This window comes from Spinacia oleracea, chromosome 4 (genome assembly GCF_020520425.1).
Source record: "Spinacia oleracea cultivar Varoflay chromosome 4, BTI_SOV_V1, whole genome shotgun sequence".
NCBI classification, from domain to species: domain Eukaryota; kingdom Viridiplantae; phylum Streptophyta; class Magnoliopsida; order Caryophyllales; family Amaranthaceae; genus Spinacia; species Spinacia oleracea.
The window spans coordinates 4,643,428-4,657,729 of record NC_079490.1 but is presented as its reverse complement, the minus strand read 5'-3'; the positions used below and the strand labels follow the sequence as shown (position 1 = coordinate 4,657,729).

General features: G+C 35.2%; 1 protein-coding gene across 1 annotated transcript; it reads left to right on the top strand.

Annotated features, from left to right (window-relative positions):
• Positions 1 to 3,015: 3,015 nt before the first annotated feature.
• On the top strand, positions 3,016 to 6,767 carry LOC110791443 (high affinity nitrate transporter 2.5-like). The gene is made up of 3 exons (XM_021996190.2): positions 3,016 to 3,321; positions 4,301 to 5,222; positions 6,339 to 6,767. The coding sequence occupies exons 1-3, from the start codon at positions 3,069 to 3,071 to the stop codon at positions 6,706 to 6,708; spliced, it is 1,545 nt and encodes a 514-aa protein (XP_021851882.1). The 5' UTR covers positions 3,016 to 3,068; the 3' UTR covers positions 6,709 to 6,767.
• Positions 6,768 to 14,302: the final 7,535 nt, after the last annotated feature.

Below are 14,302 nucleotides of genomic sequence, written 5' to 3'. Positions count from 1 at the left end.
AGTTCATGTCAAATAAGTAAAATAGAACGCACCCTCAGTGATTGTATATTAATACAGGATAGAAAACAAATATATGCATTGGAATAACAAAATTAACTTTCCGTAATAAGATTCAAACATGAGATCTATCAAATGAAAAGTTAATCTTAGCCAACCACTAGATATGATCTTTATTGCACATAAATATATATATATATATATATATATATATATATATATATATATATATATATATATAACTTAGAATATCCAAGCGTATAATGTACACCAAACTTTTTATATAATGCATATCACATATATGATATTCAAATTAGTAACCCGTGGCATCGCACGAGCACCAAACACTAGTTAGTTACTATACTAGGTATACCACTATCATGATAACTTGAACTTAGCAAGAGCGCCGCTAGCACAACATGATCCAGCCAGACACGGCGACATGTGAGACTGACCGGACATGAGGCGTCATTTATGAAAGAGGCACGAGCCCGACACAACACGACTTTTTCTTGACCCGTTATAAGCACACATGCTTCAATTTGAGTCCTCAACACATGCCTAACTATAGTTTATACCAAATTATACGGATCACTCTATGCATTGGAGTACTCCGTAATATGGAGTTAGTATACTATTCATTTTTTTTTTAATGCAAAGGTATATCACTATCAGGATATGGCTGTATGTCTTTGTCAAAAACCGTACATTTTCTTTCTATACTAATATGGCAATTTTAGCCTAAAATATCCTCCTAAACAATTTTCAAATTCAGCAATTTTATTTTTGTCGTTAGTGAAATAAGGCATATCCCGTGATAGATTCATTTCGTGATCACAACTACTTACATTACCATATTTTTTCAACTATCCAAATGAAGACCTTTACTTGTACAAGTCAATGAACATAATTTTATCGAACTTGTTTAAGGATCGAGGAATCAAACAATAATATCCTACAACCTTAACGTTAACTATATATGTGTTATAACGGATGCAAAGAAAGAATAAATAACGTAATAAAGAACGTAAAAAATTTAACGTGGTTCACCAACAATGTGTTAGCTATATTCACAGGCAAAGGCGAGGAAAGTTTTATTGATCTTGAGGATTACAAATAACAGAATACTACTGGGCTATGACCTAAAGAGTTTATATAGTACTCTCTAGACAGATGCGAAAACGCCCAGAAAATAGGCTTGACCTAAAGAGTTTATATAGTACTCTCTAGACAGATGCGAGATCCCCGTGTTGGGGCGTTGCAGTAAGGGACTTGACCGATTCAAGACATTATCTAACACTATGCTATCATTGACTAACTATATATGCATGGAGTTCATTGAGCTTCCTGTTTAATTGAAGCCATACTTGGATCAATAGCTCATTTGGTAGGCGCTAAGAAATGGTGGTAGCTTATTGAGGACTAGTGACATAATTAGGGTGTTTGGAGAAAATGGAGTTTTTGAGGTGAATTAGAGGTGTGATCATTTCAAAAATCTAATTTGAGGTTTTGGTTAGGAGAGGTTTGAGATGAAATTACTAATTTTTTTTTTAAAAGCTCAATATAAGAACTTTTTGTATTAGAGATTTGAAGAAGTATGTGTACAACAACAATTTTGTCATAACATTGCCTTAATTACATCCTTTACCAACATACATCATTTTATGTCAATGTTTTTAACGGTCATTTTCATCCATTAAATATCTGACAACTAATTGTTGGAAATAATACGTTGTAAGTTGTAACCATGAAAGTTAACAATAAAATAACAGGGAAGAACACAATACTCAATAACTGATCTTAAAAGCCGTGACGGATTTTACGCCTGCCCTAGAAGCGTATTTCGCCACCACCGGTACAAGGTTCTCAGTGATGATTGCACGTACTCCAAGGGTAACACAGGTACCTTCCAACTTTGTACCCCGATTGAAAGACTGGAATTACTTCAAGAACTGCTCGGATCTCTATGGGAAAATGATGACAAAGATATTATTCGTTTAGGGTTTATGCGTTTCTCTGTGTCTCTGGGTTATCTTTTTTGGAATAAATAAAGGAGTACTTAAAGGAACTTGGTTTAAACCCGCAACTCCCAAACAGTACTCCAAAATCAATACCCACGACAAACAACAAAACGGGCCCATAAGCATTATCATGTTAAAGGGATCCACATTGCATTACAAATACCAACACTAATTTACCAACATCTTGCACACCAACTATTTCAATCTGTTTGTCAAACCAGCTGATACAAATAACTAACAATCAGTTAAACTAGCAATCCGCTAATAACTAATGGTCAAATATGGCCAATATTTTCCTTAGAAAATCTCCTACACTCTCTAAAATTTATCACCATTTCTAACCATTTATTACCGTCTACCAAACATTACGTCTGATAACTCAATCACGTAATTCTCATGCGCGCTGTCATGCACATATAAAATGAAGCATATTCTTCCAATGTATCAACATCATGGAAACAATATAGCTCCACGAGTCATGGAAGAAGACAATGACCTTCACCCAAATTTGTTAACGTTTAGCACGCATGACTCGCTCATTACAAATACTCCGTACTCCGTATCACCATGACATCGAGTTGATCAACATTGGCCCGGCCCGACCCGGCTCGAAAAATGTTGGGTTTTGGGTAGAATATCTCGGCCCGATTTTTCGGGACCGGTCCGAACTTTTTAAAAAATTTACGGGATTTCAGCAACTTAAAAAAATAATTTAAGTTATAAATTTGGCCTAATCTGAAAATGGCCCGAAAGCCCGTTATTTGTGGGCACAAAAAATGGCCCGACCTGACCCGACCCGATACAATGGGCAGTTTTTTTATTGTCGCAACCCGGCCCGATATAATGGGTAGATTTTTATTGTCGCGGCCCGGCCCGCCTTTTGATTTGGTCTACCATGACCTCTTCAACCCGAAATAAAGCATATAAGCTTCCCCCCAAAACAGCATTTTTGACACAATGTAAAACATACGAAGTATTATTATCATACCAACAAAAATAGCCAAAAATAAAGTACAGAAAAAAGTACAATTATATTGAGAGTGATATATTATGACCTCCAATAATGTTGGAGACAACAACAATAACATCAAGGACGATCAGTTTGAAACGAAGAAGTTCGGTCTTCCGGTGGACACCGAGAACAAGGCCACCGTGTTTCCGCTCTTCTCGGCCGTAAACCCCCATATGCGGGCGTTTCATCTATGTTGGTTTCAGTACTTCACCTGTTTTCTGTGTACTTTTGCTGCACCACCTCTTCTTCCTATCATCCGGGACAATCTCAATCTCACTGCGAGTGACATTGGTAATGTTACATGTAGTCTTCGTTTCATATATGTGCGAGTGACATTGGTAATGTTACATATAGTCTTCATTAATGAAATATACTTACAGCATAATGGTTGCTTGAATACTTTGCTACTTAGGTGGCCTAGGTTCGAACCCTCATAAACATATAGTCTTCAATTCGTATATGTGGGAGTGACATTGGTAATGTTATATATAGTCATCGTTTCATATATGTGCAAGTGACATTGGTAATGTTACATATAGTCTTCATTTCATACATGTGCGAGTGATATTGGTAATGTTACATATAATCTTCATTTCATATATAGTCTCACATGGAAGAAACATATGTTTTGTTTAAATAAACTTATGTGCTACATATATTGAATATGATATGAGTTTAAGTTATTGGGCCAGGTGAGATATTGGGTTTGGTATACTAGTATTGGGTCCATAATACGGCTATATTATTAATCAAGATAGACTAGCACTTATGAATAATGAACGTTAATCAGTAACGGTCAAATTGGTTTCCTATTTATTCTAGCTAAAATTTGAATTTACCACCTGAAAATGGAAATATAGATGAAACATTTATGTGGGAATCTATGCAAACGGTAATGTTTCTGATATTTCTTCCACAATTTTATGTATTTAACTCCCTTCTATGAATTCACATGTCCTTCCATTAATTCACTAACTCGACAAAATTCTATGGCAATAAAGTGAAGAGGGTAAAGGAGTTAAAGAAAATCGCACAGAAAGTGTAATAAATTGGAGGGAAATTGAATTAGTGAACCCCACACAAGAGTTTCATTTATTTTTCTGTTTTCATGTGGTAAAAATTAATTATTTTTTTGGTGCAAAAATACAAGTTTTACTTTTTTTTTAGGCGGTAAAAAGTAATTTTTCGATGTTTGTAGGGGATACAAAAATGATTTTTACTTATTCTAATACAGAAGGTTAACGCTAATTACGTTTTCCGATCATAACAGGTAATGCCGGGGTCGGATCGGTTTCCGGCGCAATCTTCGCCCGCCTCGCCTTAGGCGCCGCCTGCGACTTAACCGGCCCACGCCTCGCATCAGCAACAGTCTGCCTCCTCACCGTCCCCGCAGTGTTCCTCTCATCCATGGCAGGAACCCCAACAGGGTTCTTCATCATGCGTTTTTTCACCGGATTTTCACTAGCCACATTCGTCTCCACCCAATACTGGATGAGCTGCATGTTCTCCCCGAAAGTAGTCGGCCTCGCAAACGGGCAGTCGGGCGGGTGGGGAAACCTCGGCGGAGGCGTAGCAAACCTAATCATGCCACTCCTCTACAGCCTAATCCTCAACAAAACACCCGCCTCCACGCCGTTCACGGCGTGGAGGGTGGCGTTCTTCATCCCGGCTTTCTTACAAATGTTCTCCGCTTTCGCCGTCATGCTTTTCGGACAAGATTTACCCGACGGTAACTTTTTACAGATGCAGAAATCTGGTGAAATGCATAAAGATAAAGCTTCCAAAGTTTTTTACCATGCAGTAACTAATTACAGAAGCTGGATTACTGCTATAGGCTATGGCTTCTGTTTTGGAGTCGAGTTAGCTGTTACGAACATCATTGTGTTCTACTTTTATGATCGATTTAACCTGAATTTGAACTTAGCTGGGATTGTTGGTGCACTTTTTGGGATGGTTAACATCTTTTCGAGGTCTTCTGGTGGTTGGTTTTCAGATTTCATGGCGAAAAAGTATGGAATAAGGGGGAGATTGTGGGGGTGGTGGGGTGTTCAGACACTTAGTGGTGTTATGTGTATCGTTATGGGACGTCTCGATACATTAAGTGCTACTATTGCTGTTATGATGATCTTCTCGTTTTTGGTTCAGGCAGCTGAAGGTCTCACATTTGGGGTCGTTCCTTTTGTCTCCAGAAGGTAATGGTCTTACGACTACTCCCTCCGTCCCGAAATACTTGACCTGTTTTCCTTATCGGGTCGTCCCTTAATACTTGACCTGTCTCTAAAAATGGAAATATTCTAACAATATTATATATATTATTTATCACTTCACCCCTATTAACCCACCTACCCCCTACTCCATACAAAAAATAATTAAAAATTCAACCCCTACTCTCCCCCAACCCCACCTCTTAACCCACATCCCACTAACTACATTAAAATAATACCCCACTATCAACTACTAGTCTACTACCTATTAAATTAAATAAGTCAATTCAAGTCCCTTAAACTCTGTGCCGGTCAAACCGGGTCGAGTATTCTGGGACGGAGGGAGTAACTAACATTTCTTGTAACTAATGAGGTCTTCGCCTAGTGGTTAACATTATGAGATTGATAGGTCGAAAGTTGAATCCCCCGATTCTAGTTGTAATTTGTCCTTTGTGACTCATTCGCACGCAAAATAAAAAAAATTAACATTTCTAGTAAGTTTTTTCATGAAAAAAGTAGACCTACCTGTTGACCTATCCCGACCTGAAAACAAGGGGTTGTGAGTCAGTGACATATACATTTTATGCTTGTTATCGGGTCCGGCCCGACCCATCTGATTAAAGGCAACTTTAATTAGAATTTTAGTTATAAGATTGTCCGGGTTCAAAAATGGCCTAATTACCCTAGTATTTTTTTAGAGTAGCCTACCCGCCTGAGGACATGCGAAGGGTATAGACCTGACCAGACCATCTTGAGCCCGACCTGAAAATAGCGAGATTTGGGCAGAATTTTTAGGCTCATTTTTCGGGCCCAGTCTGATTTTTTTGTTGGGTTTTGGACAACACATAGTATCTAGTTTAAAATTATCCCGACCCAAAATACGCAAAAGCCCACTTATTATGTCCCACTAAAACGGGATTTGGGCAGAAACACAGGCCCGGAGTTTGGCCCGACAAACCTTGTCCGACATAATGAGCCATTTTTTTGCAGTGGCTCGACCCTAACCCAGCCCGGCCTGCCTATTAAACTGATCTAGGATAGTTTTTTTGCTCATTTTATACTAACACACCTCGCCTTAATATTAATATTACTTCTCTCTTTCAGATCATTGGGCGTGGTTTCGGGCTTATCAGGAGCAGGAGGAAACGCGGGTGCAGTCATCTGTCAAGTAATCTTCTTCAGAGGATCACAATTCAAAATAGAAGACGGGCTAACTTACATGGGAATTCTGATCATAGCCTGCACCTTAAGCTTAGGTACCATAAACTTCCCCCAGTGGGGCGGTATGTTTTTCGGCCCAAAACCTAATGTCACTGAAGAAGATTATTACATAAAGGAATGGGATGCTGCAGAGCAGGAACTAGGGCTTCATAAAGTAAGCATGAAGTTCGCCGAAGGTAGCCGGAATGAGAGAAGTTCGAAAGGAAAGTATGTTTCAGAAGAAGATGGTACACGATCAACAGCTGGTGTTTAACTGGTTGTTTAGGTTAATTAGCTTCTTTATTAACTCATATTTGTAATGCATAAATTTTTTGACTTGTCAAGAATGTATCTATGAGAAGAAAATTTGTTCTAGTTCTCAAGTGTGTGATTGCTTGCTCCATTCTTATTAGCTTAGACGATATTTATGCACAATACATAAACCAATATTGGTTGTTCTATTTTCATTAGCTTCGAGGATTTTTAGACACAATACGTAAAGCAACATAGAGAACGGAATGACCAATACAGAGTCTCTAAATTGGTCATTCATTTCCATGCATTATCCGTTAGGGGAGAAAAATGTTAAAATGTTAATCTAGAAAAATCTAAATCTAGAATGTACTATATACTTCGTAAAAATCTAATAGTAAAGTGTGTAGAAAAATCTAGCTAAAGTAATGTCTAGAATTTACTTAAGAAAAATCTAGTAAGAAAAATCTAGATAAATGACGAGTGTAGAAAAATCTAGAAATTAGGATACACCCACTATAAATATCTTGTATGCATAAGTTGAGGGGTAAGCTAATCAAAAGAGCTCCAGTAAAAATATGAGTGAGGGTAGAAACAAGGCTTCTACCAAAGAGATAAGTGAGAGACATGGGCTCTCGCAAATATTATTGTACAATTCTTATTACTGTAATCAATGATAATAACAATGTGATTTTGTTATTATATTGAGGTCCACCAAAACTTCCGCGTGCGCCCTCAAATTTCTATTAAAAAATACTCTCCTTATGGCGGGGCGTATTAGACCTACTCTAAAGACTACGTGGCAGCCAACAAGATATAAACATCATTAAGATTGTCAATCAAGGCAACGGCTAGAAGAGGAACGACAGTTACAAATATTAATTAAATGGTCAGGCTTAACTCATGGAGCCGGATCATTAAGATGGTAGTTAATCATCTTGTACGTTACAAAGTAGGGAAAGATGTATAAATTAGCGTTTGTAATATTTGTCAATCATGTTCTATCATACATTCAAACTGCTTAATAATATAATCATATTTTCTCAGCCTTGCTCTCGTAATCCTAGTATTACATATCTTGCTGATCTCGATTGTTAGCACCTCCCCTCGACGAGTTCGACTCTAAGTAGAATTCGTCCAAAACATTATCCTTAGTTTTATTATACATCAACATCTTTGAACGAGATTAAGCCGAAGACCCTTATTCAAGCACAAATGAAACCATTCAGTGAGCCAAATCAAATTCAAATTCAAATTCAAAGTGGAGATTGAATCAGAGAAGCAAATATTAGAGATTCTACCCAAATACAGAAAAATCAATAAAATATGATTTGTTCATATAGTTTGACTCTCTTGTTATTTGCAGACTTGAATTTGTGCTCATGAAACTTATTTGGAGGAAGAAAGTAAGAGAAAGTGTGATAAACCTTTTATTTTTGTTAATCGAAAATCACACAGTCCTCAGATCACAATCGAGAATTCAAAGGATTATGTAGGGTGTAACATGCACCATAACATTCAAAAGTAGGACATCGAAATAAGAAGGAAGATTATTTGGGGACATAGCGACTGAGAGCATACACATAAATTAATTTTAAGCTAATTACAGTGCGGGTTAGATCCAATGCAAGAAATTAAATAATATTTGACATGAATTTTTCATCCTAAAAGCTCAATTACGAGTTACGGTAGGATATCTTTAATTGTTACAACTAAGGCTATCATGAAAGGGATAGTCATAATAAATATCCCGTTATAAAAGGCAATGGACAAAAGGTTTTTACTAAACTTTCTGGGCTGAATTATGGTAAATCCAAACTTTGTCATAGAATCCTTCAAAAAGGGACAAGATTTGTGCTCGTTGTTAATGGGTTTGTGTTTTCTTTTTCTTTTTTTTTCTTTTTTTTTTGTATGGGAAAGAGTTTACTTAGTCTTTTTTTTTTTACGCCTTCTCCTAAAGTTTAACTAGTTTTTGGCCCTAAGTGATATCCCGAGATAATACATTAATACTATTTACATTTACTTTTTTTTCCGTAATGATAACATGGAACGTGTCATGTGTTTTATCCTTTAAACACAAGGTTGAGTGTTACCTTATGCAAACTATTTGACATTTTTTAATCTGTAAAGATCGCATGGAATGAATCACTGATAAGCAAATCGTCATGTGTTACATAAACTTTTTTAGAAACGCATTTTAATATGTATAGATCGATATTTTCAATGTTACGGTGTAATATACCATGAGTATGTATATATTTTTAAAATATAAAAGCACACGTCATATGTACGAAGTATTTAAACCGAGTAATCAAACATTACCATTTGACCGACGTGAGCCGTTGATTGAATGACAAATTTGAGTGAACCTTTGTTAATAAAAATGACTTTTGTCTTTTGTGATTTGTACAACTAGTCAACTACATAAACGAATAAATAGATCTGCAGGTCCCTAAACTTTGCCAAAAGGAGCAGTTAGGTCCCTCAAATTTCAAAAGGAGCATTTAGGTCCCTCAAAATGGATGGAAAACGCTACTTTTGTTAACACCATTTGTCTTTCCGTTAAATTGAATAAAATAATAATAAAACTGCTTTAAAAAAAAGAGAAATTAAATTACATGTGTATTAATGATTAAAAACAGCTGCTCTTGATTATTTGTTAGCTTTTTCAACTTACTTGGCTTTTTCACATGGCTTTTTCTCCATGTACATGTTTTAACTTTTCATCTTTCCCCTCCCTGATTTCTTCCACTAATTTTTTTTGGCACAAAATTCTCCTTGAGTCATATTCAATCGTCCCCAGCAAACCTCCGAACTCCATTTTATCTCTCCCCTCCCCTGTTTTCCTCTCACCTTAAACCCCCAATTATGAATTCTCTCAACTCTAATCAAAACTAGCATTTTGATTTTCGTTCTCAATGTCTCAGTTGTACACCCCCAAACTCCTCCACTGTTGATAAAAACCCCTGTTTTAAAAGTTTTTTCTTCCCATAAATGGCGAAGTTTTGCTTTACTCGACGACTTTGCACCCTAATCTAATTTCTTTTCACATAATTTGAATCTATTCCACCGAATTCACATAATTCAGTCCATATATTTTTTCTAAACAGACAAAAGAGAAGAAAAAACAGAGGCTATTTTTATTAATTACTCTATATTAAGATTGTGGACAAGCATCGATTCTCAATTTGTGCGGAAGAGCTCAGATCAGTTGATGTTCTTGTAAGTTCTCATTGACCCACTTGATTAAATCATATTTCTCAATTACCCTTTTCGATTTTTCTTCTCTTTTTAACAAAATCCTGTTTTTACTTCTAATTTTTATAGCGCATTCAATCATCAACTAAAAACCTAAAACAAAATTCAGAACCCAGAACGAAGATTACACTTCACTATGAAACAAAAATTGCAGGAAAAAAAACTGCAAAAATACACATTTCCCATTTTCTAAATAAACAATTAAAAAAAGATTCCCCAATTTCCTTTAGAAACAAACAATTCAGAGCTTCCCAATTCACAACACTAAAAACCCACTTCAGAATTGCAACTTACAGAGCAGAAGATTAAAATGAAAAAAGGTGGAAGATGAAAAAGGTTGCAGAATTGTATGAGAGAGAAAGACAAAGGAGTTATAAAAAGAAAACACCTTGACTATTTTCAAATCCCAATTCCGAAAAGCTCAAAGGAGATACTGCCGCACAAATTTGATCGCTTTCTAGTTAATTGCGATTTTGCGCCCTGAACATTGTCTTCACTTTGTTTTATTTCTAGTACCATTGCTTAATTATTGGTGAACTAGTCAATTCTATTATTAGAAGACCATCCCAAAAATTAAAAATTAAGAACCAACATATTAAGCAACAATGAAAAACAAGCTTCATGTGATTTCTACGATTTGACGAGGGAAGCGATACCAGGGCGGTTGAATTGGCCTCTCTAAGAAGGTTCTCTAAGGAGTTGAATTGACGAGAAAGAGAAAGGTATTTTAGAATAGAGTGGTAAGAAATGGAGGAGTGAGAAAAGTTGGGCTGCTGGGATTCCCAGTTGAAGAAACGTGATGAGTGGAGGAGAAGAAGGAACATAGAGATGATTATGTAGAAAAGCTAACTTAAATGCATTTGCTTTTATTTTTAAATTATTTATAGGTAAAAGTAACTGTTATTTTGTCCTTTTCTGCCTTTTATATTAAATTGCCTTTATTTTTAATTCATTTAACAGACGTTAGTAACAGAAGCCAAAAAGCAGCGTTTTCCATCCATTTTGAGGGACCTAAATGCTCCTTTTGGCAAAGTTTAGGGACCTCCAGACCTATTTACTCCTACATAAACGTCCACATTAACCAACCCCAACCTCTGGCCTTTTATATTTTGCACTTTGATGTGATATTCCAAAATCTAATTTAATTTTATAATATATGTGTTCGATAATTAGCTGGTTTGACTAACTATTACTCCTTCCGTCCCAGATTAGTTGTTACACTTACCTTTGCACATAGTTTTAGGTGATAAGTGATTGTTTGGTTATCAATTGTTATTTTATTGAAAAAGTAGATGTGGTAGAAGTTAGTGGGGTATTTTTTTTTTAATTGAATGAGAGGGGGTGTGGGGACAAAAAATAATTTTGTGGGAAGAGAGAGACAATATAATAGCTGTGGGGTCATTCCTAATTTAGAAGTGTAACAACTAATCTGGGACGGCCAAAAAAGGAAAGTGTAACAACTAATCTGGACGGAGGGAGTATTAATTATATGTGTTTGTTAATTTTTAACAACCTGATTGAATTAGTTGTTTGTATAAAATATTTGGGAAATTAGATGTCACAGAGATCATCAAAGACATTGACATAAAAGTGATGTATGTTGCCATGTTGGTAAGAGTTGTAATTTTAGACAATATTATAATAAAGTTGTCATTTTACACTCACTTCTTCAAACACCTAATGCAAAAATCTCCAACATAACAAAGTTGTCATCCCAAAATCTCTTTCTTACCTCTCCTAACCAAACACTCCCATTACCTTTATGAAATGTTCAAACCTCTAACGAAAATGATAAAGGTCGCAACATGCGACCTTTAAGCCGTGTCACAATGATGACATGACATGTTTATGTGTCGCGATTTAAATAGGAAATTAAAATATTTAACTTGTATATTCTATTATACATGTTTCAAAAAAAGGTAGGAAAATCTTAATAATCTAATTTGTTTCCTTCTTTATATTGATTACCGTATTAACATAATTTCATAGTAAAAATATTGCATTGATAGTAAAAATATCATGATGACGCATAGCCTACGTGGCGCATACATGTACCAATTAAACTCCAACACGTAAGATTGCGACAACTAAATGTTGTCGCAACTTGCGACCTTTATCATCACCCAACCTCTAATTCTCCTTTAAAAGCTATTTTTTTCTCCAAACATCTCTTAATCAAATACCACAACATCTTATTTATCATACCCATGAATGCATGTTTATATTCAAATAATTTTCGACAAACATTTTGTTTTGTTACATTTTTTGTACTCTACTCTCAAAGAAGATTGTTAGTGTTTATGAGGAGTGTCAAAATTAGTTCACCCAATGCAGTAGCTAGATTAACACCACTAGCTTCTCCCCCCCTCTCTCCCTCTTTTCTCTCTTTTTAGGGTTTATAAAAATTAAGGTTTTTTAGGGTGGAAATAGCCAATTTTTTTCGAAAAATTGTTTATTTCCGCCCCTTCTCTTTCAATTCTGTTATGTTTTTTTGCGTTAGATCTCAATAAAACTACATAGTTTCAGTGTAATAAGTACCCCTATGGTGGGTTTGATTATTTCAGTGTAGTAAGTACCCATATGGTGGGTTTGATTATTTAAGTGTAGTAAGTACCCCTATGATGAGTTTGTTTTTAGTTAAGTTCTGTGTGTTTAGTTTAGTTCAAGTTGTTTCTTTGGTAAAGATTTATGCGCGATCAAGGAGGATGTCAATCTTTCGACTACAGTCAGACGAATCAGACGAAAATCATATTTGTTACAGCTACAACAGGTCTATAACCCCCTCGTCAATGAAGGCTGTAAATCAGATCGATATAAAAGAGGGTATATATACAGAATGTTTGATATACTACGATCGTAGCTATGGTAAAAAGAAGTTTTTATTTGATTCGATTATTATGTATTTGTTAGATTTAAATCTTTATGTAAATGTCGTATATCTTTTTAACAATGAATTAATTTGTTTATAAAAAAAAATAAAAAAATTAACACCACTAAATACGGAGTAACAAACGAGAGAATACATGTGAGAGAAGTCATAAAATGAGTTATTAATTGTCGTCACTCGTGATCACAACAACTTGTTAACTTTAAAATAGGGAAGTACGGAACATTAATAATAAGAGGAGCGTTTTATGGAAAGTCAATGATCATAATTAAGTTTACTTATCAAGCTTAAAATACGGAGGAATATAGAGAAGCACGATACCTTATCACCTTCACGACAAAATAAATGATATCTTATCATCTTAAACCAACTTGGTACTAGAATATTCTTAAATACTCTTGTGACTCGTTACTTATGAGTTGAGTCGGCACAATTGAAAATACGGACTAACTAACCACCTTCCCGTTTTACTCCCTCCGTCTCAGAATACTTGAAACAGTTTGACTTTTTGCACTATTCATATAATTCACTTTGACCATAATTTATTTCAAATATATGAAAACAAATGTTCATATATATCATCTAAATATATATTTTCAAAATATTAATATTTTATAAGTTTTAATAATATGTAGTTAAAGATATTGGTGGTCAAAGTTATGCATTGGCAAACGTGTTCAGTCAAGCGTTGCGAGTATTCCGGGACAGAGAGAGTATAAACTAACCCAACCTAACATAACACGTCAACCTATGTGACGCCGTACAGAATAGCTTAAAGCAGTGTCGGGGCTACAATGACATCACAATTATGGAGTCCTGCGCAATTCCTCAAAATAGAGCCCCTATTCAATTAAAAAGGGAAAAAGAAAGAGGAAATGGATTTAAAAAAATATGGTTACACTTTAAGTATTAAAAATTAAAAACTTGATCTAATATAATAAAATTACATTTTAATTTTAATTTTGAAAACTTGATCGAATATTACTATGTGTATATTAAAGGTGTGTATTGAAATGCTTAATAATTAGAGGAAGTAAAAACGAACGTAGAATACAAAATACTACGGAGTACATGTATAAATATATGTATTAACTCATCGTAGTATTAGGTTTACGGCTTACATGTAAATGTTAAAATATGGAGATGGGTCGCACCCGTCATTAAAAGAAAGATTCCACTTAATAAGTCTAAATGAAGGTTCCAACTTAAAATTAACCATATGACGATAAGGAGATTGAGTAGCACCTTTTTTTTTTTTTTTTTTTATTTTGAAATTGAGTAGCACCTTAGCCTTAATTATAAAGTGATAATTATTGTCAATAATATAAGGGACACTACATGTGTTATTTGGGAGGTTAACACTACAAGAATTTGTATCTTTAATGACAACCTAATAACGACGGGTTAAAAATCCCATCGAACAACCAAACAGAGACGGAAACAACCGTCGCAAATATCATTTACGACGGGT

Coding starts and splice junctions, on each gene's coding strand:
- LOC110791443 (XM_021996190.2), top strand. CDS start 3,069: ATGACCTCCAATAATGTTGGAGACAACAACAATAACATCAAGGACGAT. Junction 3,322..4,300: donor TCTCACTGCGAGTGACATTG/GTAATGTTACAT, acceptor CGATCATAACAG/GTAATGCCGGGGTCGGATCG. Junction 5,223..6,338: donor GTTCCTTTTGTCTCCAGAAG/GTAATGGTCTTA, acceptor TCTCTCTTTCAG/ATCATTGGGCGTGGTTTCGG.